This window comes from Megascapheus bottae, chromosome 27 (genome assembly GCF_031878675.1).
Source record: "Megascapheus bottae isolate mThoBot1 chromosome 27, mThoBot2.hap1, whole genome shotgun sequence".
Lineage (NCBI taxonomy): Eukaryota > Metazoa > Chordata > Mammalia > Rodentia > Geomyidae > Megascapheus > Megascapheus bottae.
The window spans coordinates 1,486,442-1,511,730 of record NC_143535.1 but is presented as its reverse complement, the minus strand read 5'-3'; the positions used below and the strand labels follow the sequence as shown (position 1 = coordinate 1,511,730).

General features: G+C 50.6%; 1 protein-coding gene across 1 annotated transcript in view; it reads right to left on the bottom strand.

The window, feature by feature from the left end:
• Nucleotides 1-25,289, bottom strand: part of Cntn5 (contactin 5) — a 154,674-nt gene that overhangs the window by 38,259 nt on the left and 91,126 nt on the right. Inside the window, exons 11-13 of the mRNA XM_090319231.1 lie at nt 20,454-20,581; nt 18,877-19,052; nt 7,973-8,093 (exon numbers count right to left, since the gene is read on the bottom strand). Coding sequence (XP_090175357.1) covers nt 7,973-8,093; nt 18,877-19,052; nt 20,454-20,581 — 425 coding nt within the window. The remainder of the gene's footprint in view (nt 1-7,972; nt 8,094-18,876; nt 19,053-20,453; nt 20,582-25,289) is intronic.

Below are 25,289 nucleotides of genomic sequence, written 5' to 3'. Positions count from 1 at the left end.
TGGGGCTCTTTTTTTTTTTGCCAGTCTTGGGCCTTGAACTCAGGGCCTGGGCACTGTCTTTGGGCTTTCTCAAGGCTAGAGCTCTGCCATTTGAGCCACAGCACCATTTCTGGCCTTTTCTATGTATAGGTGGCACCGAGGAATTGAACCTGGGTCTTTGTGCATGCTAGGCAAGCACTCTACCACTAGGCAAACTCACGGCCCCCGTCACGGGGCTGTTAGATCTTTACAATGCGGCATCCAATCATCCCCAAGCCCCGCGAAGGGAACGGGACACAAAGGGATGGTGAGCGAGGGTGGTCTGCAGGATGCTCAAGAGGAACATGCGATTTCCTCCAAAGAAAAAGAAATGGAAGCGTTTCCCAGGGAATACAGCGATAGGTACCACCTGCTGAGGACAGAGGGGGTTCTGCCCCTGGGGACGGAATCCAGTCCAGTGTCACCTCATCACAGTACAGAAGGGGCAGTGCTCTCTGCATGCCAGGGCCCCCGCCTGGCACTGTATCGGGGCCTGGGTCCTGTGTCTCACGCTGAGTCACAAGACTAGGATGACAGGGGTTTTACACAGATGGCGTCCTCTTCAGATTAGGCCATAGGGATGGACCAGAAGCCCAGCTCCGGGCGAGGCTTGGGGCTGAAGCTGCCTGTGCCTGGCTCTTCCCCTCCAGACTTCTGTCAGACGCCATCTGAGCCACCAGCCTGCGTCTCACCATCGTGGGCTTCCCATCCTTGAATGGCACGTGGACAGTTTCCGGTTTTAAAGGAAACCAAGAGCTGCTTTTCCCTTTGTCTCCAGTTAGTTCCAGGTCTCAGCAGACCTGAGGGTTTCTCCAGCTAAAACCCACTCATCTGCTCAGAGCAGGCAGAGGCCCGACACTAGTGATCCCCAGTTTGCCTGCAGAGGCTTCCCAGTAAGTGCCAGGCTGCACGTCTGCCTCTTAGCTGTTAAGACAGGATGTCCACTAGAAAGAGCTTCTCTCAGGGCAGTCATTTTTGTTGGCTTTTCCACATATCTTCTGGTATTCTGCTTATCCTTCCTCTTTCACCTCACTTTCTCTAACTCATTAGAGAGCTAATTGTCTTTGTAATTCCAAATTATGGAATGCTTAGTGAAATGGCGACGCTGCCTCTGCCAGGTGTTTGGGAGGGCGCAGTGCAATGTGCTGGAAAAGACGCTCTAGCTTCCTCCGGTCAGAAGAGTCCTCCCCTGCTCAGGCCACGTGCATTCCAATCCCAGATGAGAGACCACACAACCATGGAGTTTGATGAGACTCAAAATCAAGAAAAAGGTCAAGAGGTCAATATCTGGGCCAGAGATTTTAGAATAGAGACTCGGTGAGCTTACTGGTTTTCCTTGTCTTCTTGGAGCTCGGCCTGCCGCTGGCAGGTGTTGAGCAGAACTCTGCGGGCAGCTGGAGCTGCGGTGACACCAGGAGATGATCCCTGGAAGCCGCCCCCGCTCCTGTGGGCACCACAGTGTGCCAGCCACACCACAGGGTTGCCAGCGGGCATGAGGCCCGTCTGCACAAACGGAGTGAGAAGTGAACAGATCGGCCTGGTCCGAACAGTTCATGTGAGAAGTGCCTGGAGAGGGGCAAAACCTCGGCAGCCGGAGAGAGGAGCACGCCACATCGGGTGAGGGCCTCTTCTCACGTGCCGCCCCGGAGAGGAGCACGCCACGTCGGGTGAGGGCCTCTTCTCACGTGCCGCCCAGGAGAGGAGCACGCCACGTCGGGTGAGGGCCTCTTCTCACGTGCTGCCCCGGAGAGGAGCACGCCACGTCGGGTGAGGGCCTCTTCTCGGTATCATCGGAAAACAGTGAGGATGGGGAGGCTTTCCATGTACCTGCACGTGTACCCAGACCCCTTGCATACACACCCACATGCATGCCATGCACACGCACACACACCACACACCCATGCACAACCGCGTCTTTCTGCCTTCTGTAACTCGGCAGCGTGCCCTCGCGGGTGTGTGTGGTCGGTCACTTGGCTTTCCTGTACACTGCCACGCATTCTCTCTTGCCAGGTGTTGTCTGCACTTGCTCTCACAGCCTGCTCGGGGGCAGTGCTGGTCTCGAGGCAGGCAGGTGGCCGCCGCCTTCCCTCGCTCTCCTTCCTTGGTGTTTGTTCTCCAGTCCTTCACCCACAGTCCACTTCTGTGTTGGAGAGCACAAGTGACCACGGTGGCCTCACGGCCTTCCAGCGGGAGGGGGTCACCAGGACCTCACCGGCGCCAGGCCTGCCCCGAGCCTGTGATCTGCCTCTTGTCAATGGCAGATGGCAGAGCTCTGCAGTGACATCACCACTCCCATTCTTCACAAGCAGTGGATGGCACCGTCCTGTGGGCTCCGTTCCCGGCTGTTTGGGGTTCCTTGTCCTCCCTCCTGGTCCTGGCTGCCTCTGCCCAGACGCTCGCCCCTTCTGTGCCACACCCACCGCTCTACGGAGAAGCCGAGCCTCACTCTGCCCTGAACTCTAGGAGGCTCCGTTCCTGCCCTTGTCCTCTCTGTCTACCCACGAGTGACAGCTCACACGAGAGGCCTTTGCTCGAGGCCACGGATGGTCTTCCACACAGCCCCCTGGGCCCTCGGGGACCCTCGGGTGTGTAAATCGCAACCCGTCACGGCGAGTGCACTGAGTGTGCAGCAGGGGCGTGCTAATAAGGAACCCAGGTGACGCTGGCGAAGCGACACAGACGGCGATGTGATCTTAACAATTTGCTCTCAATTGTCTCAAAATGGCGAGTGATGTCAGCACACGTTCCACGAGTCCACACGCCACGCCCAGGAAAGTGGAGGAAGTCTGAGCAAACTTCACCTCCAGAGGCACCAAGTGTTTGTCGGGACAATAAAATGCAAAATATTCAGTTTTGGGTGTTTTTATGTGATGATACTACATCTGTTCACTCTTAAAATCTGCCGTTAAGCTGAATACAGGTACAAATGACCTGAAAGTCATTTAGACTCTCAGGCCATTTCTGTGGAATGGTAGAAAAGCCAAATAGTGGATTGACAAAAATGTTACCTCTTATTTTCTAGAAGGTTCTGTGGATTAGTAAACTAAGTGTAAGACGAAAAAAAAAGTTGTTTAACATCTAAAAGAAATTTTACAGATGAGGGAGAGGTGAGTGGAGCGGAGCCCGGCTGGCAAGCCCAGGAGTGCAGGTGCCCTCTGAGCGGCCCCGTCTCGGCTGTCACCAGGGCCAGGTGTTCTCACAGCACTTGGCACATTCCAGCAGGACTTTGCTTTAAACAGACATCTCTGTGGGAGATTTTTTAAAAAATGTTAAGAACAGTCACAATGGAATAATTTATAGGTTTCTCTCAAACATGCATTGTTCTCAAATCTATTTTCTATTGACAGTAACTTAGATTACAGCCGACATTGAAAATACTGCTCACTGTTCTCTGGTCTCTGAAGGCCAGCAGTGGCCGACCCACTCGGTTTTTCCTAATTATCAGCTTTCTGCCTAGTCACTCAAGGCTTTCTGACCCCAGGTCATTTATTCTAAAGTAGGGAGGCCTGGGTCATCTCCAATGATAAGAAACTCTGAATATCGAATCAAAGCTAGGAAAGAAAATCTATGCAAACTCTGTCTTCCAAGAATTCATGGGTAAATACCTGCATATTTTTAATGCTAGGAAACTTTCCAAAGTAGCCAGGGGCTAAGGATGGACCTTTACATCAATTTCAACTCAATCTGGACCTCAGCACATGGTGGTGGTGTGTGAAGCATGAAGACAACACTTCCATAAACACTGCTTTGTTTCTCAATTAATCAATACTATATTGAAAATATAGCTCTGCTTCCCCTCTGTATCTGGGAAAGTGATGGCATATGCATCTTTCCTGGAGGAAAAAGCAGAACAGTCTTGATTATTTCCTCTGGCTAGTCAGACTCCCCCCAGCACAAGTCTTTTGGGAGGGTTGGGTAGTATTTAACCAAATTGGTTTCTGTTCCTGTGGAAACCAGTGACTTTTGGTCATGTTCCATTATCTGAGAAACACAGATGTATGTCACAACGAGCTAAGAGGTGTTTCTGGGAATTCAGTTGTCTGGTTTGATGGTATCATGTACCTCTGCTCAGACCAAGGCTCTGTAGCCCTCTCTTGAAATTCTCAGTACACTTGCATTGGGCACCCCGCCTCCAGGCTGTGGCCCTGAGCCCATTGCTATGCTCCTCTCCTCTCCTATGTTCCTCTCCTTTCCTCGATCCATCCTCTCCTCTCCTCTCCCCTCCCCTCCTCTCCCCTCCCCTCCTCTCTTCTTTCCCCTCCTAGGCCCATCCTCTCCTCTCCTCTCCTCTCCTCTCCTCTCCTCTCCTCTCTCCTCTCCCCAGCTCCTGGATGCCCCTCGTCACCTGCTCTTTGGTGCCCTGGGGAGGAGCTGGGCCGGCCCAGGCCCAGGCCCCTGGGGAAGGGGAAGAAGTCCTGGAGTGCAGGGTGCACCTCTCCCCAGGTGGAGGGGGGAGTGCGGGGGAGGACACCAGGGAAGTATAAAGGAGGATACACAGGACTATGCAGCTATCCTGAGGCTCCTGAGGCCTTTCCCGCCCCTTCCCTCTCCTCTCCTAGAACAGGTCTACTCACAAGACCCAAGTTATCTAAGGCTTTCTCCATGTTTCCTGCCTCATATCCAGACTTGTGAGCTGGGACTGGGGCACCTCCGGAGGCCCGAGGCAGCAGCCCCATCTTTTCTTTCTGAGAGCAGGTGCTGCTCTGACGGAACAAAGAAACAGCAAATTATACACATGCCTGTACACTGACTTCACCGACAGAGCCTCCTTTGGATGGACCTAGTTCTGCCCTCAAAGGTGACTGCATGCTTTGGGGACGGTAAGAAAGACATTTCATATTTCTTATTATTAGTATCAATGAGGAGCCACCCCTGAAGCTGGGAGTGGGGACTCCCAGTCCAGAAGGCCAGGCGGATGTAACAAACGACCCAAGAGTGAGCGCAATCTCCAGCCCTGAGGCCGAGAGCTCAACACCAGCCCTGCGGTCATCTGGGACTAAGTGCACGTTGTTCCTCAAACTGGAGTTTCCCATACTGTGTTTGCTTTGGGGAACGCATTTCTCCCATTCGTTTCACTAGGATAAAATAAAAGGACAAAAACCCCCAACTATTCCTTTTTCTGGAGTCTCATGGTTTGATGGTTTATCACGCTTCTTCCCAAATCGCATCCCCTCCAGCGAGGTCACCTCAGAGGTCTGTGGTGGTGGCTTCCCCTCCCAGGTGACAGATTGAGTTCTATCTGTCCTTGAACCCAGTGGCCACACCGCAGGCTGGCCTCACACACTGTGCTGTCATTACAGCACACAGACATCTGGTTTACCTTACTTTTCATGTGGCAGCAAAACGATTTCTTTTAGAGTAGGATGCAAGAGTGATTATTTCTGGAATGTTTGCTTGGATCTCGATGACCGTGGAGGAGGAGACGTGCACAGGAGCATGGACGCACAGCAACAGCAGCATGAACCATCCTGAAGGCCAGCAAGCCCTGGAGGACTGGCCCGGGCTGAGACGAGCGGAGGAGGCAGAGCCCTGACTCTCAATTGGCCCGCACGGTGAGTGCGTGGCTGGCCCGTCCAGCCGTGGACCCCACACGATGGGTGGGGTCTTCTTCCCCTCCCCTCGCTCTGTGATACACATTTGAGCAACTGATCCCAGAATCCTGCTGCAATCCTTGTAGCAGACCGAGGAAAAACTCCCTTCAGTCTGTTCAGCTTTGGTTTTATGGCCTATGCTGGAACCATGTCCTGAGTTTATAAGCCAATGAAGACAGGCAGGAGAGGAGGATGCTGGAGTGGGACTATGTTGGGTTTTACTTTACAATTCAACCTTCAGAAGAGCAACGTGCAAGCACTCAGAGTTCCTTCAACTACCAGGAGCTTCTGACTTTAATGACAACCACAAGAATAAGAAGAACCATAGCTAAAACTTAGTTTAGTTTTAAAATCTGTCTAAGCCTTAGCCAGGCAGGAAAGACAAGATCTCTTTCCTAATTAGAAATGCAATGCAAGCACATAATCGAAAATTGGACTCGATCAAACTCACTTCAAGGGAAAGGCTGAGCTGAATGCTACATGAATATTCAGACAATAGAAGCCTGTTTGAAATTGCTTTTGGGTGTAATTCCAAAATTTATGCATTTTATCATCTCCTAGGCATAAAGCCAAAGGCTAAAAGAGCAGAACATAAAAAAGCTGAACCTGAATTATGTTCTAAACCCTGTTGAATTTAATTTTTCTTACAAAGCAGGATGTTACTTTGCCACTTAAATTTGCCCCTTGTAGGCCTGTGGAAATACCTGGTTTCTTGTGATGAGTGTCTGAATTGTATGAATTTGGAAGGTTCCAATTTTAGGAACATCATTCTAAATTACTAGGCAAGAGCATACAAAATAAACACCATAAGTGAAGCCAGACTATAGCAAGAGAACAGTTTTCTATAAATGTGATATGGTAGAGAGGTGGGGTGCTGGGACACGTGGCAGGGAGGTGGGGGTAGTGTGACACGTGGTAGGAGGTGGGGGTAGTGTGACACGTGGTGGAGAGGTGGGATGCTGGGACATGTGGTGGGGAGAGGTGAGGTGCGGGGACGCGTGGTGGGGATGTGGGGTGTGGGGACGTGTGGTGGGGAGGTGGGGTGCGGGGACGTGTGGTGGGGAGGTGGGGTGCGGGGACAGTAGCCTTGCTGCTGCTCTGCAGGCACAGGGGGCGTGGCCGCAGCCTGCCTTGGTTGAACACACTTCAGGAAGTTGTGCTGTTTAATAAGGTCACACAGCCTACAGTCTCAATGTAAAGCAAAACAAATGACCTGGGGAGAGAGACAGAATCAACGGAAGAAGCTGCTGCTCCCTCAGACCACCTTCTTCTGTTGACCCCGTAATGGATGACCTGCAAAGACGAACCCCCATCGGGAGCAGCGCAGAACTCACACAAGAGTGGATGAGGCTCGCCCTGTGTTCCCTTGTGTGATCTTTACAGAACTGTAAAATGCGTCAGATAGGTGGAGAAACATTAATGTACAGGATAATTTCCTGTTGTGGATGACAGTTTTTATCCGTGGACCCCGTGCCTGGGATCGGAGCCTGCGCTGTCTGTGCCCTCGGCACAGGTCAGCAAAGGAGAGGCCCTGCGAGCTGGGTCCCGAGGGAGTCCACTTGGTGCGTCTTCATTGAGTTGTGCACTTACACATTTATAATTTCAGAAAACTACTGCGGGTGCATTACACTTTAATGAAAAGCCAACAGAAAAAATGAAGGGAAAGATAAGGAAGTAAAGAAGGGAAAGGAAGGGAAGAAGGGAGAGGGAGGAAAAAGGCATGCCAGGGCTGCATGTCCTACCGGGGGCATACATTGGATTCATTTGCTTAACTGAAAAAAGACAGCTTCACAGGAGGGCAGAATCTGGTGGTCCAGTTCACAATTGGGAAGCATTTAACATCACTGCCGCAGAGAGGGGCTGTGTGTGACCTTTTCAGACTTGTAAAAAGGACCCTGCCACTTAACAATCACAAATGTCATTCTCTCACGCATGCAGTTTTCTGGTTTGGAAGCTAGATTTAAATGCTAGTGGAGGAAGCAGCAACAACAATGAAGAGAATGACTGAGGGTTCTACCAGTTTTGCGTTTGAAATCTACATACCCACAAATAATTGCTCTGCCTGTATTCCACGGCTCTCTGTCTGACTGTCCAGAGCGTGCTTGCCTCGGTGTTCGGTCAACACGTGGCAACCACTCTTTATGGAAAGTGTCCTAGACAGTGACGCTATAGCCACAGGTTTTGTTTGCTACTAAGAAACAGTTTTTCATGTAGTCTTTCAAAGGCAAAAGGTTCAAGCAAAAATGACACAAATCATACAACGGAAAGAGAAGCCCAGCGCGGGGCTTCAGGGCCATGCATCTCCCTTCCCTTGTGGAGGGTTGGTGAGACCGTGCCTCGTTCGGCAGTGTCGGCATACTCACCCCTAACCAGGAGCTCTGCCTCATCTGACACACTGTCTGCTGTGGTCTGCACCCTGCAGCCATATCTCCCGGCATGCACCAGCAGGATGTTCCTGATCATTAAATCTGCAGAGGATGCTTGCTGAAAGAGGGATGAAGTACCAGTTTAAAACCTTGCAAAGCTCCCTAGTTCAAGGCGGTTTGGGGGCAGGGGCTTGGATACTCAGTCAACCTGGCCTTACAACTTACACAACACTTCAGTAATCAAACATCCCTATCCCAAGGAGTACATGGAAGCTACGGTGTGTGAACAATTCCTAAGGAAGGAGATAAACAATGAGTACCGCATGTGGAGATTTAGTGTCTAAGAGATGTAAGAGTTATTAAAATATGTACAAACGGATTTATAGCCTTAAAAACACAGGAAACATCAGCAGGCAAAATGATCGTTTTGCTCTTCAGAGGCAGGACTAACTTCTGTGGCAAGAAAACGGTGCTGCCTTGGGGGAAATTAATTTCGAGAAGGTAGCTGTGGAAAGATCACGGATGTGGCTTTACCGAAAGGTGCCTTTCCTAAGGACCTGCGGGCTGCAGCCAGTGATTAGGTGAGGAGCGGTTGGTCTAAAATGGTCCAGTTTTATTTAACGGAGACACATTCCTCCTGTGACCTCCTCGGTCAGGAGGCAGGGCCAGCCTGAGCCCTGGCCAGCCATCACAGAACACCAAGGGGGCTCAGAACACGGATTCTCTCCAGGAGCTGGTGGTCGGCTCAAGAACAGCAGTGGTGATAGAAGACACCGTCGTGCCGCAAGGGCCTCTTCCAGGCACACCCACTCACCCGGGGTGGGGGGAACAGCGGCTGCTGTTCGTGGGCTCTGTCAGAAGTCACAGATGTACTGTGACCTCGGGAAATGACGCATAAGGCATCTGCTTATCTCTCGGCAAAGATACAGTAAACCCTACTACTCCTTTCCATTTCCATGCTAATGGGCGGGAATGGGGGAAGACACAGAGCTTGAGATGAAATCTGGGAAAGAACACAGAACTTTCCCCGATGAGGGTCGGGCACGTGAGAGAATGTTGAATGAAGGTGATCGAGAAGGGTTCTGGATTTGAGATAGTTTGGGGTTCGATGGTTTGCAAGGGACATACCTTTAAAAAGATAACACGTGCTTTTTCCCTTGAGACACATATTGATGCTGTCTATTAAGAATTAAGCGGATTATTTTAAAATAGATCAGTAGACTTTATCAAAATCATGACAAGTCTAATTTCTCCAATATTTTTCTTGCCATGTATGCTTGTTCAGTCATTGTGAAGTTTTTAACCATTCCACGCATTTTTCTTTCAATGACTTCTTTTACTACGTTGGAAATCGTGAACTACCCTCTTTCTGGTATTTAATGGTCCTCCCTAAATACACCTACTAGACTATTAGGCTAGTATAGGAACTAGAAGTTCCCTCTCATGAAATCATTAAGACACAGTCTGGTGCGGTCATTACAAGGAAGCACCTTGTGGTGTAAAAGCATTAAAATGTCACGACAATTGTGGCAAAGAATGTGGACTCTGTCCAGTGAAGGCCCTTACTGCTGTTCATCCTCCCAGCTCTACCGTGCTAAATTCAGATTTGATTTTCTAATGAAGAAACAAAAGCAAACCAGAACATGAATCAGAAGACTTGGATGTGGGGTTCTGAGCCTCTGTATTTCCGCCCTTCCTGTTCTTGGGCTTCCTGAGCTCATCAGGAGCTCATCAGACAGGACACAGAACTCAAGCCATCCCATCAGCATGTGCGTGGTGACTCACAATGGGCCCCCGTCAAAGGGAAGGCCAAGGAAATCCAAACAGATCTGACTTTCAAACTGCTGAGTTTTCACTCACTTAGGATATGTGTATGTGTGTGCACGCATGTGTGCGTGTGTGCGTGTATGTGTGTGCATGTGTGTTTGTGCGTGTGTGCATGTGTGTGTATGTGTGTGTGCATGCATGCGTGTGTGTGTGCGTGTGTGCGTGTATGTGTGTGCATGTGTGTGTGTTTGTGCGTGTATGCGTGTGTGTGTATGTGTGCGTGAATGCGTGTGTGTGCGCGTGTGTGTGGCCCAGGCTAACACAGAACCATAGATCCTCCAGCTTCAGCTTCCTGACAGCTGGGTTGGCATGGGTCGTCATGCCTGGCCAGCTGGCTCGCTATGCCAGAAGCCATATTGGCTGCAGTTTAGTGGCAGAAAAAGAACTGAAAATAAGTAATTTTCTTTCAGGTTCACTTTTGGGAAATTATTCTGGGAAATCACATTCTTACAGTTAAATCACTGACCCCTCATTCTGCGGACTTTCCCATCCCAAGCTCTGTATTTCTTCCAATCCTGGGCAGAAATCCCCGTTTCCATTTTATTGTGGACTTACAGCTGGGGTGAAACTAAATGTGGAGAAGGAAGGTGGGAGACGGGGCGGGGCACCTCTCTCCAATTAGGGGCGCAAAACCATCTCAGCTGGGCCCTGCACTGTCCCTTTTGGATTATATCTGCATCTTGTTTTAAAGTCTTAAATAGAGGAGATTAAAAGTAAAATGAATGAGCTGTGAACATTAAACCTAAATTACCCTTTCCGAAGATTTACTGTTCTTTCACCAGAAGCAGCCACGTGGGAAGCCATTATCCTTAATCTTAGCCCTTGAGTTCAGCTCCTCTGAGAAAACCTCTGCAGTTCTGTGCACTTCAGTGAAACAGTTACTTACAGCAGACGCTGGCTTCCTGACACTCATCCCACTGTTTATCTCCTGGGGTCTCTCGCCTTGTCTTCCACGGCGAACCTTTACTTCCCGGCTTTGTTGGGTGGCTGCTGTCTTTTGACTTTCTGCCACTTCCAGTGTGGCATGGAGCAGGCCGGGCTCCTGCCACCCAGGCTCTCTTCCTAACCAAAAGTCACATGGCTCTAAGTGGTAAAAATCTTATCCAACAGAAAAGGCAGAGTCGCCGCTGGGAGACGTGGAGTATTCGATGCTACTGACATAAAGTCTTAGAGAAAATCTTGTCATAGTAATAGTACTTAATTTTTCTACATCTTCTATGATAAGACTATATGTTTTGTGTTACAGCAGTTTTCTTCTAAACATTCATAGAGTACCATACTGTGATTAGAAAAATTACATATTTTATGTATATACAATTTCTTACGGTGGTTTTCTTTAAAACCTTCATAGAAGATTTAGACGAATGATGTAGGGTTTGATATTGTTTTTAGAAAAGTTTATCATAATACACACACATAAATAAGCAGATGTAGTATGACACAGAAATATTACTACTAATAAACAAACTGACTTGACGCCGGCATCTATGACTTCTGGTAAGACATTAAATGTCGGCAGCAAAGCATTCAACACTCAGTATGGGTATTGACAGCTGACGTTCAACACGTTGTCTAATGATGTGTGTTTATTACTGGAAATAACCGTTCACTGATGATGCGGACGGAAGAGGACACACAGATTCCGACTCCTTAATAAACTCAGCATGACAGGATGCGTGACAGAGCATTCAATGTGACAGATGACAAGTCTGGAGGCACAGTCTGTCTGCCAGCTTGATGAAAAGGAAGAGTGGGCATCACAAAAGCATTCAAAGCAGGAGCAAGCCAGGCTGGCAGCCGGTACCTGGAGCCACAGCTTCTCATGATGCGGACTTTGCAGGACCGAGTTCTGGCCATTGGCTGAGTGGTGCAGCCCCAGCTACCTCCTGGAAGTGCTGCAGCGAGGGGGAGCTGGGCAAAACCTGGGGCTCTGTCTCAGATGGAGGCCAAGCGGGGGTGGGTGGGTGACACAGGTACAAGGTCCCCAGTTCACAAAACACAATCCCGCCAAAGATACAGGACATGTGGTCTCATTCCAAGTTGAACAGTGTCCTCCACTTCGGAGTTAAATGGGCCTGCAGGGGCCATGAGCACACACAGTGCCGCCTTGTCTCTGGTTGGAAAATGCTCTTAGCTCCATTTTCTCTGTCCATCTTACATGATCTGTTATTTTCTTTTTATTAAAGAATTTATTAACATTGATTTTTACATCATATTTCAAGTGACGTGTTTAACAAACAAGTATTCCAAGTTTGTTTGTTTGTTTGTTTATGTTGGTCCTAGCTCTTGAACTCTGGGCCTGGGCGCTGTCCCTGAGCTCCTCAGCTCAAGGCTACCGCCTGACCCCTTGAGCCACAGCGCCACTTCCCCTGCTGTTTTTTTTTTTTTTAAACCCATTTCTGGTTCTCTATCTTAGGTGACTACTATGAATATCAATCACTTTTATATTACTTGCACGGCATAGGGTTAATTAACTCAACACTTACTTATTTCTTCCCAGCCAAGTGTGAACTGTGCTTGTCTGGTGCAGTGATGGTAAAGCTGGAGAAGGGGTGCAGGGAGCTGCATTCCTCATATCCGCTGGGGCTCTGGGGAGCAGAGAGGCCGGGAGGAGCCCCTCTTCCTGCAGGCCCCGTGCCGGGAGCCCAGCGCTTTCCAGTGGTCTTCAGCAGTGGCTGCTCAGGCGCCATGGCCCTCTTACCCTACCCTGGCTCCCCACACTGGACACGGAGCATCGCAAGCTGATTTCATGGCTTTCCTGAACATCTCCGCTGGCTGGCTGGCTGGTGTTTGAGGCCGGACTTGGTTACTTTGTTTCTCGCTACAGTGGCAAGTCTACTGTTTCCTTCATTCAAGTCTCCTCTTTCAGAAAGGCTCTGCCAAGCTCGGCCGCCACACAAATGCACACAGCTGTTCCTTAAGTCTATTTTCCCAAGTTTTACTTGTACGTATGCTGTTCGCTGTCTCAAAGCTCTGTATATTCTGAACATTGGTCCTTGGTCTGTGGAGGAGCTGGTGAGGACCTCGCACGTGCTCACCTCCTCTTGACGTGCTCGTGGCATCTCACCTCCTCTTGACGTGCTCGTGGCATCTCGTGGCCTCCGTCTCAGGCAGGGGCCAGGGGAGAGGCTCTCTCACTACCCCCCCCCCACAGCTGGCTGTCACTCTCACATCACACCGAGACCGTCACAGAAGCCAGCAGAAATACCCATCCCCTTGTGGGCACACACACACACGCGTGCACACCCGCAGACTTCCTCTCTGTGACACTGTGGCTCACGGAGACTCCTGGCTTCCAAGTGTTACCTCCTGTCTGGACAGGAGACACTTGGAAATGCCTGATGAATGAGTGTGTGTGTGGCTGCAGGTGCACGTGCGCGTGTGGTGTGGGACAGGAGCACGGAAGAGCAGTGAGCTGCTTCTGTGCTGTGTGGCTCTAGCGCTTTCCTGATGGCCATGGCCGGCTATTTGCAGATCTCAAGCTAAGGCGGGAGTGGGAGAACTCTCTCCGACGCGCCCTCCCGTCCGCTCATCCCTTCACGGAGCGCGGGCTCAGTGACCGGGCAGGCTTCCGTCCCCACATGATGGCTTGAGGGGTTGGGTAGGGTTGCTGGCAGTGTCCTGGGCGGCTGGGGCTGTGTCTGGAGCAGCTGTGCACCAGGCCTTGCTCAGATGGTGAGGGGCCATGGCCAGACCCGAGCCCAGTGGCAGGAAGAAGAGTTGAGGAACCGGAGGAGGTCAGGGCCAGCGCACTGCACACACAGGCAGCGCTGGAGCCCCTGTGCTGGGCACGCCTTCTCAGCCCTTGGGCTGACCTCTGTCTTCCCCTTGTGCAGGGGAGATCACACAAAGGAAGAGACGGAAGACGGTCTTACCGTGACTCTTCAAGCGTCCTCCCCTCCTCCGTGGGAGAAAGCTCTGAGACGCTGCCCATTAGAGACATTATAATATCACCCGGGAGGAGCCAGGGGGCTTTGAAAAGCTAAACACTAAACACATCACAACACTGAAGATCCTTTAGAATTAAACACAAAACAGATACAGAAGGAGAAATTGTGAAATAAAGGTAGAATTTCAAAGAGGTCCTGGAAATAATGGTTTCACAAAACCCCAACTCTTTGAAAATCACTGAAGAATAACGTAGGCAGTCCAACGAGATGCTTACAGATCAACAGTATTTCAAAATGTAGAGCTGAAGTACATATTCTTGTAAAGACCCCAAACCTGATGTGGTACTACATAATAGGGACAGACTTTTATTTATCGAGGCTTTCAAAAACCAAGGAGAAAAGCCTCTTACATAATCTTCTTCTGACAGGATAGAAATCCTCGAACAAAGGGCTTTATTATATTTTGCATTTCTATACTGCAAAATGAGATCTTGATACACAGACATATTTAGGCATTACTTCAGAAGAACGCCAGGCCTATGCAACGAGGCTCCATTTCCTCGGCATAATTAGCTGTAATTCACTGCCAGCTTCTCATATTTTATTTCAGTATTTCTGGTGGCTCTCGTGCTCAAATTCAGGAGCTCACGTTCTTAGGAGAGCACCTGCCCTGTCCTTTCAGTCCCCAGGTTTCTTGGTTTCAGTTATTCTTCAGATCCAGGCCTGGGTAGCAGTGATTTCAGGAGCATTCAACAACACGCGGCTTATCTTTGAGTTCACAAAATATTAGTGACTGGTTGAGACTCACACTTTTTCCTTTATCTACTTCCCGAGCAGCTGGCATTTCAGATAGGAACTCTAGAGCCTGGCTCTGTATTTTTCTCTTAACCACTCTATGTTTTAAAACTTGTAGAGAAATTACTAATATCACAATGTTAAAATATTGTAATCTTAATGTGAAAGTGAATAAAAGTATTAATCATTAACATTCTCTGTAATGAAAGAATCTGTCCTCTTTTTACTAAGGATAAAATAGTATTCAGAAACTGGGCGCCGTGGCTCGCACCTGTCATTCTAGCTACTCAGGAGGCTGAGATCTGAGGATCGCAGTTCAAAGCCAGCCCAGCCACTAAAAATCCATGAGATTTTTATCTCCAATTAACCACCACAAAACCCAGAAATGGCGCCATGGCTCAAGGGGTAGGGCCGGTAGCCTTGAGCTGAAGAGCTCAGGACAGCACCCAGAGTTCAAGCCCCACGACTGACAAAAAAAAAAAAATAAAAGTAGTATTTAGCTAATAAGGTCAAGACTGTTTCATGGTTTCCTACTCTAAATGGCTAGCTATTATACATATGTCTGCAAACTTAAAAAAAAATCTTCTTCCTGCCTCCCTTTTTTTTTCCTTTATGATACTGGGGTTGAGTCCAGGGTCTCATGCTTGTCAGGCAGGCATTCTACCCTTTCAGCCATGCTTCCAGCCCCTGATTTGAGCTAATGTGTGTACCAGGTACACACTATGTGAGAAGGGGGCAGGCCCTCCACCTCTGGCCGTGTCACGGCTGGGGGTCAGTCCAGCAGATCCCCCCGTGGAGATGTCAGGGGTATGGAGGCCTGGGTGGAGGCCTCGGGGCTAGCCAGTCAGGGGACCTGCCTCACTCCTCACCACAGATCCCAGCACAGGGCTGTGGACACAGATGTGACATCAGGGCCCAAAGGTCCCTTCCAGATGAAAGCTAAACATGGTTCACAGTGTTCTTCTGTAACCTAAGTTAGTATGTCCACAGCTGGGCATCCGAGTTCCAGCCATGTAGCTAATTCACTCTACCATGCCAGGCGGAACCTGCCTCAATACCAGAGAGGGCAACTGGTAACATTAGAAGAAGGGTGCCGGTCCCTGTGCCCATGAGTGTTCAAAGACACATTTCGAACCGCTGATGACATGAACACCTCATAAAGACTTACTAGCTTATCAAAATAAGTCCTTGTCAGAAAGAGGAGAGAAGTCAGAAGTTCAGAGTCAAGATCCACTGACTAGACTTCAATGCACATTACTGGAGAGGAATAGAAATGTATGGCACGTATGTGTTTTAGAAAGGCTAGTTCGCGGAAGTAAAGTTTACTGTCAAGAGTGCCCGGGAACAGGTGATGATTTGGTTTCATCAACATGAGTGAGGGGGATGACTTCACGGTCAAAGCCAGGGAACACAGCAACAGAGAGAACCACATGGGCTTACTCATGCTTGGTTTCCAGACATGAGCGCGTTATTCCAGGTGAATTAATCTCTTGGTTTGAGTAAAAAGATTCCAGGGAGAATAAGGACGATGGAAATCTCATCTGAGCTCATATATACATGGAAAAGAAAAATAACTTTGGGGGGAAAGACCAAGAAGTTCGACTCCTACATCCATTTAAGCGTGTCGCAGCCTCTGGAGTGAGAGGGGTAACGTATATTTAACTTCTGGAGTGAGAGGGGTAACGTATATTTAACTTCTGGGGTCTGCAGTCCAGGAGCAGACATTCTATTAGGAGGAAAGAATGTTTTCTACTTCTCCGTCTCCACCTTTCCCAATCCAGTCATCTGGAAATCCCCGTCTACGCGCACAGTACTTCCATTTCCTACCACGATCACGGGAGCCGAACTACAGATCTGATTTCTCCCAGCCAGCAAAGTCCATGGCTAAAATGCCCTCCAACTTTCAACAAGCTTTGTTTTTCTGCTCCGGAAAATGACACAGACTGGCAGCCACCAAAGAGGTGTGTAGCTCTGCACCCCACCTCCCCCACCCCCTCCATCCCTCCATACACCCACCCCCTCCTCTCCCCAAGCCCCTCCCCTCCCCCCACAGACTCCACTGGAGCACTGGAGGACGCAGCTCTGCACACACACACACACACACACACACACGTACACAATATACACATGTACACATGTGCACACACACACATACACACCTCCACCCCACCCCACAGAATCCACAGAATGATGCAGCTCTGCACACACACACACACACACACACACACACACACACATACACACACGCACATGCACACTCCCACAGGAGGACGCAGCTCACGCACACTCACGCGCACATACACACACCCACACTCCACAAGAGATGCAGCTCTCGTTCACACACACACACACATGCACACACACGCATATGCACACACACACGCATATGCACACACACACACACACACACACACACACACACACACACACACCTCCACCCCGCAGGAGGGTGAGGAAGTAGCCTCAGCTCATGCATGCCATGGAGTGCAGCGCGAGGATCCAGTGCTGTCAAAGGAGACTGAGCACGGGCGGGGCCTCTCCTAACCCCACCACACCCAGAGATGGTGGACTAGAAGTAAACAGCCACGTCAGACCTGCGAGCTGGGTACCAGCCTGGCCTTTCATAGGAGGAAGCCTCGAGGCGTTACTTGACTGTGCCAGATTCCACAACCAGCCCAAGGGTGGTGAAGTGTCACAGGCTGTCACACGATATCATCTGTCCCCTGTGGGGTCATCCCTAGCCAATTAGCATCAGCGTGGGGGAGGAGGGCCAGCGTGGGGAGCGGGAGCACGGGGCCCTTCCCTTGTTGTGTGGCAGCCTTCTCTATCCTGGACTCTTGAAGTAAGCAGGAAAGGGAAGAGCAACCCACCTCACGCCTCCACAAGAGCCAGTGCGTCCCGACTTCTATAATGTATTTAACACGCCCCCAGAGGCCGCTCCTAGGCCGCCTGTGTTTCTCTCTCCCGAGCCTGACTGAGGTGGCTGTGTGTCCATGTTGGGCCTGGCTCGCACTCTCAAGGCAAGAAAACAGCTGACGAGGCCAACAGGGACAGAGCAGGCACTTGTGAAAAACACTGAACATGTCTACAGAATGAATGAGACCAGAACAAGGACGAATGCGTATAAAAGCAGGAGCAGAAATTCTTATAACCACTCCCATTCATTTTTTCTGTTAGAATTTTTAAAAATGCTTATTTCTATGACAGAAGATTTTAGTCATTTTAGAAATACTTTTTACAGCGAATCAGCTATAATGAAGGTCTTTGGAAAAGACTAAGGTACTATATATTTGATGGTAGTTTTGTATCCCATCTTTCTACTTTATGATATTTCAGTATCTCTAAAAAGGAATGATCTAAATACTTGGCATATAATTTAGCCGGTTTCCAGTGGGATGTATTTGATGAGCCGAGTCATGCGGCTGATAACTGTTTCGTTAGTCTGTCCTGTTCGTTACAAATTAAACCAAGATGAAGACAGGCATTTGATTTTGGTGACAATGGCAAATGCAGCAAGGAGAGGTCGTCTTCACCCTCCACTGGTAAGACTGTTCTGATGCGAGGAGGGGCCTGGAGAGGTCGGGTGCAGCTTGGTCACTGTGCTTCACTCTGCACTGAACGTGAGGCCTGGGGCCTATGGTGTGACCTGGGGTTCCACTCAGAATCTCTCACAGACCTCGAGCTCTAACCCAGAATGAGCGTAAATGCGTGGCTAACGATACCCGTGGCTCCCGATACTTCCTAACGTGCTTAGGAAAAAGCCTGACAGCACTTTCAAAAGGACTTTTGGATAGAATGTACTTGGATCTGACTCTCCTATCCTTGTAGAAAGATCCAGGCCAGGCCCCTGCCCTCCCTACACACACAGTCTCTGAGGAAGAGCCTCTCCATTTCTCTACAGAATGATGGTGGGCCCTGTCTGTGATGGTCAGAGAGTCTGGCTGTGGCTCCCTGACTGCCGTGTAGACATGTAAGTGGAACGATACCGTGGCTGCCTGAGGTCTGTGGGCTCTGAGGACTGGCTGCAGGTCTGTCTGTGTGGGTGGGGGAGGCCACCGGCCCTCTCACGTGACAAGCTCATGAGGAGAAGGTCAGCAGACGTGCGTGTCTGCGGTGTGACAGTTACCGTAACAATACTTGAAAGAGAACTTTTGAGAAAAAAGTGTGTGACTGTTGGCAGCATTTAAATGGCAGAGCACACAGACTCACATAATGATGCTTTTCTAACTTCTTTCTGGGGTTTCAGTTTGACGTGACCTAGTAGAAGAAAGGCAATCATCTCGATTTTTCCCTATGTTTTTCTCAGCTTTTCTTGGACAAAACGTTCTTATAGGTGTCAACATTTCTAAAATAATTACACAAAAAGTAACGAATGGTGAGCAAACTTACGGCTCTGATGCTTTCAAAATGTCCGCCGTCCTTCTCGAAGTCAATGGGCTGTCCCTTCAGCGTCCAGTGGAAGGTGACCCCCAGGCTGGCGTCGTGGATGGCTCTGCAGTTGAGAACGACGCTCTCGCCCACGGTTAACTCCGTCTTTTTGGGAGTGAGTTCGATCCTAGTGGGCTCTGAGGAAGTGAACGCGTCTCGTTAGCAATGCCCACAGGGCCAGGCTGTGCCCAGCACCCCTTCTCATGTCACTGGCTGAAAACACCCGAGGGACAGGGATGCGGGTCTGGCTGGGTGGCCCGCACCTCGCCAGGCGCTCAGGGGCTGCGCTGGGTGGCGGTGGCACCACGGAGTTAGAGTGGTGGCTGATGCTTTGAGGCTCGAGTGGAAGCTCAGATGAGGCCACACGCACACAGCACTGAGCGCACAAGGGGAATTCTGTGATACCGGGGCTGCACATCTCACCTCTCTCCCACCACCACCTCGGCAGGACGGAGCAGCGTGCCCCATGCTCACACCCTGGGTGCTGCTCTGCTCTGGTTCTGCTTCGAGTGGGGCTCTAGCAGAGTGAGAGCTTGTGAGGAGGGCAGGCAGCGAGCATTCCCTCAAACTCACACCCACCAGCATGGGTGCTGTTTACCACGTCCGCGGGCTCAGCAGCATGGCTTCCTATGCAGAAGACCAATGGGCACCAAGACGGAAGGAAGGAGGAGTGTGGGAAGTTCCTTCTCTAAGCTACCTCCATGGGTGATCTCAAGTACGTGTTTATTCCCAAAGACAGAGACACGTGAGCGCGTCACGCCCCCGGGACGGCTCACGCAAAAGTGCTAAACACATCCACAGTTTTCATCCTCATCTCTTCCCATCTCGTTTTTAACCTAATTTTTAAAAATATTTGTATAGCCTAATATGATAAGAAATACTTGCGAGGAAAAAAAATCAAATTAAGTACACAATTCAGTTGCAAAAAAACATCTTTTGTGACCCGAAGAGATTTTTCCACCCAAGCTTTTAGTTTTTGAGATTCCATGTTACTTTGTTCACTGTCAAGCAAAAACATTCTTGGCATCTAATTTAGAACCAGAAAATGAAGCACATAATCCGCAGTACATACTATACTGAAACATGAATGGGAATAAGATTGCATGGCTGCACACGGGGTGGGGGGGCTGACCCGCCTGTCAGTTCCTTCCCGCTGAGCCCCACTTGAGGGTCAGAGGGGGAACTTCCTGGGTGGTGCTAACGTTTTGGGGGGAGCGAAGGGCCCTATTCCTCCGCTCCCCGCGTGCACCGAGCAGAATCCTCGATTTACTCCGAAGTGCGGGGCTGCTGGGCAGGGGAAGATGTTTTCATTACTGGCTTGGCAGGGGGAGGCGGCAGAGAGGGCGTCCTCAGGTGTCATCTTTTCCCAGTCCCACAAAGCAGAATTATTTTACAAACAGTGGGTTTCCACTTTCAGCGCATGGAAATGACGGCTGTGTGGGCTGTGAGTGCCGTGCTCTGGGGACCTGAAACGTGTGCCCACGGGACGTGCCCCGGCACCCTCACGCCCACAGCCCGCCAGGCCCTCCTCGCCTCACCTTTGACCGACAGGGTGGCCACGATCTGGGCGGTGCCGAAGCTGTTCTCGGCGTGGCAGGTGTAGTCGCCCTCGTCCGACCTGGCCGCGCTCAGGATCCGCAGGCTGCCCTCTGGAAGAACAGCTATTCTGAAAATCATTAGAAAAGCTTCGTTTCCTCTTTTCCGACAAATCAACCAAGCCATAAGCACCTATGACCAAGTGGGACACCACTTCTCAGGAAACGGGAAGGAAAACAAGATAAAGGAAAATGGGAAATAGGCAAGGACTCCAGGAGGTTTTACCCCGGAGACACAGGTGACGACCATGCCCACTCTTCCCCTGGTCAAGGGAGCTGGAGCTGCAGGTTAATTTTCCTTGTGACCGTTTGTGACAGCCAATTTACAAACGGTGGGGAGAGGCGGCCCGGAATTTGGTTATGACGGCAGGCTACTGTAACTACGAGCAGCGCTTTAATATCAAGCTTGGATATTTCACCTCCAGCCAACAGTGACCTCAAAATTCAAATATAAAAAGAAACAGCATAAAAAATATAGAGAAGGACAAGTCCAGAGCACAAAATTAATTGTACTCCGCCGGGAGATGATTTATGGTGGCTTTTTCTACTGCCCCTGGCACAAGGGTAGGAAAATGCGACCAGCCAGCAGGGCATTTTTACAACGTGAGGATGTGGTGTCTCTGACTGCACTTGGTCTCTTGCAAGACCCCTCTCCAACGCAGACCTTCATTCATCCTATAAAGGTGAAAACCTAAGGAATTATTAAACATTTTTAGAAGTTCAGAGAAAATGAGGTTGACATTTGGAATGAACATATTCTCCTGTGCATTTATCATGGCAGGGTTTCAAATTTAATTAGTACCTCGGTCCTTTTCTCCCTCCTAGCCACCAGAGCAGAGGGAGTTGAATGAGAGCGTGCGCTCGTTGGGCACTCACTTCCTTCAGGAGAGAGAAAGCAAGGGGCCGTGAGCGTGAATAAGGACATCAAATCTCCTTATCCCCGGCCCCATCTGTGGCGCGCAGTGTGACAACAGTAAGCTACTTCACGTATGAAATTATGGCTACCTCTGGTGGAGACTCTGGTCTGTTGTAAGCTGTGCATCCCCGCCGGCCCCGGTGCAGCAGCAGCCTCCGGTGGTGTCCGATGTGCGCTGGGCTCTGGACCAGCCTGTCACCTGCTTCACCTCGTCCCCCCTGTCAGGGAGTAGCTACTGAGTAAACCCAGACTGCACGAAGCGCCGGGCTCTGCATGGACCACCAAATGGTAGAGTGAAAGCGTGAGGCCCGGAGTGCGTGCAGGGCGCACGGAGGAGGAGCAGGGGTGGAGCTGCAGACCTGGCCACCTCGGAGGCGAATCCCACGGACCCCAGAGTGTGTGGAACTCCACTCGCAGCCTTTCTCTGCAGAAGCCAGGATCCCGGGTCTTCCTTTATTAGCTCCTGTGACCTGCTCCAGACCACTGCCCTCCACCGCCACCACGCGCCCCTCTATCCACGCGCTTGCTTCTGGATGCATACACGGTTTCCATTGCTCCTTTCTCTGCCTCGCTGGTGTAGATACAGATGTGTGCCACCACGCCCAGCTCGTTCTTCCTTTTCCCAGGGGCCACTGGTACCTGTCTGTGACTGGAGTGACTGGAGCCGCTGCCGGGGGAGTCCCTTCTGCCTTCCCTGCTCTTACAGAGGACTGGCTGTTCTCAACTCGGTTATAGCCTGTGTGTGCACAGAACTTAGTCTTTCTCGTCCTTCTATTATGTTCCTGTGAGTTCCAATATGCACTCACTGGTGTAAATGTGTTCCCTACATGGGAAGGAAGAGGAAGGGAGAAAGGAAGGGAGGGCGGGGGAGGGGTCAGGCATGTGGGAGACCTCCACTTGCTTCTGTGTGTCACTGGTGAGACACGGGATGAGTCGGGCTCTCCCTGGCCCACGTCTCTGAAATTGCACTTTTTGAAAAACACCTTACAGCTAGATATAAACTTGTGTGTTTATAGGATTGTTTTTCTATTTTCTATTATTTTCTCTTATAGGCTTTTGAATTTGATAAAGCTTGTCTCAACTAAATACATTTCTTCATCTTCCCTGGAAGCATTCGGCTTAGCACTAATGAGAAATTGATCTCTCCGAGAAAAAGAAATTAAAACCAAGCACAAGCAAGGCAGATGAATGGTTTTGGAGCAAGTTTCACTGGGTTCCTCGAAACAGGAAATGTGGTCCTGTGTAAACCCAGGTGGAGAAGTTTCTGGAGCAGCAGCGGTGTCTGGGTGGCATGGAAGCTGTCCCCCGGTGCTGGGAGCGGAGTCATCTGTCATTTCACATCAGCCTGGCCTGCACCGAGAAAGGCTGACAGGTCCCTGTGGGACAGACTCCAGACAACGATGACAAAGGACTGGGACCTGTCGATCACTCTGAGTTTACCACCACTTTGAGTTCTGCATTGTCTTTCCCGCTCGCTGTCTGTGCAGACACTCCAGTAAACCACTGCTCTTCTAGATCCTGCCAGGCCACAGAGAAACCATCCAGGGCAAAACTATGAATTTTTGATATTCCCAGTTGAGAGGGTTTTTAGTCTGCTTTAAATTATGCTGACCTAATTAGAAAGTCTGACCGCAGCTCAGCTCGTTAATATTAAAAGGATACATTTTATTTAGTTAGTTGTCCCTCAGAGAATAACCATTCTACTATTTAGCTCGCAGTACATGTTGAGCAGTAAGCAACTGACATCACTTAGCACAATTTCTGGTGTGGCAGTGGCACAGGGGACAGGCGGTACTGAAGCCCTCGTCTGTCCAGCGTGTTACCTGACCTCTAGTTTAATTCATTCACTTCCATCATCTGCAAAAAGGAGGGCTTGGCCTTTGTGATGCCTTGCCTATTTATTCCCCTTTCCGAGGCTTTTCTCCCTCCCAGCAGCCTTCAAGCCCGCCTTTCTGTCTGATGGTTACAGAAAGACCCGGTCAGTCTGTCAGGAGATTTTTCCTCTGACCTCGCCCTAGAAAATCCACAGCCGTGGTGACACTCAAGCCGTCCTGGGTGGGCGATGTCTCTGAAGGAGCGTCACCATTCAAAGGCGACCCCACCTCTGCACGCCTTCACTGAGCAGGTTAGCATTTGATTTTAAGGCAGCACTGCGCCCTCTGGACTGGAGGACGCTCAGATGCCGGCAGGAGCTGCTCGAGCCTCAGACATGGCGCTCGTGTCCGCCTGCAAAAGATGACTCTTGGGCACAGAGGAGACTCTGGGTCTGTGCACCTCTCCACTCCTGCATCGATCCTGCAGGCAGGGGCCCATCCTCTCCTGACTTGCCATCTCCATCTTCTGAACAACATACATCGGCTTGATTTTTCTGCGTCTATTGAATAAGGCTTCACTAGTACAGAAGGTGCCACCGTTTCTTTTTAAACGAAGCTGCTCACTTGCACACGGAGCACGTCTTCGCCGTTCCCGACGAGCACGGAGCAGAGTGCTCCGTGGTTGGTTTCTCTGCGAGGGGCCCAGCGGCCGGATGAGCGCCTTGAGATGTGTCCGGTGTGCCACGCACGTCTCGCGGCTTTGCAGGCCAAGGTGGGGTCTGAGAGTGATCCTCGCTGCATGTTGAGAGTGACATGAATTTACATTGTGGTACAACTCAGAACTCCTTCATGAAAGAAAAGCAAGGGAGACATTATAGTGCTGTGGGCCCCAGAGACTCTCCTGCCCCACTGGCTGTGTGCCAATCCCACGCCGTTTCACCTGACAGCAGCTCCTTTCTCTCGGTCTGGCTGGGCTCTCCCATCTTCCAGGTGGTGCACTGGCACACTCGAGAGGAAGGAAGACAGGCCCTCAGTGCAGGTCTGTGACAGATGCCAGGCAAGCAGGCAGGCCAGCGCTGGCAGTGCCACGACGCCAGCCTCCCATCTCCTTCCACGGCCTGTGCGGGCTCAGGCCTGGTGACTGAATTAGCGTGGGGAGGCGGGGAATACAGCTTCACCGATCCAAAATCGTCTTCGATGAGTGAGCCCTGAGGCGCGTTGAATTGATTTAAGAAACTCCTCCTGACATCACGGCCGTCAGCCTGCGAGTATGGACGTGAGGTGAGAGGCAGCCATGCCAAGCCTCCGTCCTATGGAATGAAGCACAGAGCCACGCCTGTGCTTTCCACAGGGCCGCTCCTGCCTGCGCCCCACGCTTGCCAGGCAGGTGCTCTCCCCCGGAGCCAAGTGGTGAGCCCTCCTTGGGTTGGACATTTTTGCAGCCTGGAGGCCCATGTGGCTGGGGCTGGGAGGAGTCTCCCCCGCTCTGGGCTCAGGCTGGCCCCCAGTGAAGGTCACCGTGAGGGGGTCCTGAGTCTACAACAGGGCTCTGCAGTGTAAAGTCTCAGCGACACCACCAAAACTACTTCTGTAAGCCAGGTGCCAGTGGCCCACGCCTGTGATCCGAGCGACTCAGCAGGCAGAGCTCTGAGGATCAAGGTTTGAAGCCAGCCTGGGCAAGAAAGTCCGTGAGTGAGACGCTCTCGTCTCCAAGGAAGCAGACAAGAGCCGGAACTGGAGCTGTGTTTCAAGCGGTAGAGCGTTCGCCTTTAGCATAAAGGCTTGGCGGTGGCACCCAGGCCCAGAGTTCTAACCCAGGACCAACAAGGAAAATGAAAAGGAAAAAGACACTTGTGCATTCCAAGAATATATCCCAGATTATTGCCTACATCAGATATCTTTTATAATTAAAGGGATTAATGAACTCCGAAGTGCGCCTTTGACATGGTAGGACTAATTAAATGGACTCGAACCACTGATCACCTCCTGGTAATCACTGAGCCAGGAAGAGCCACAGCGGTGCCCGCGGAAGGGTCAGCAGTTGCCATG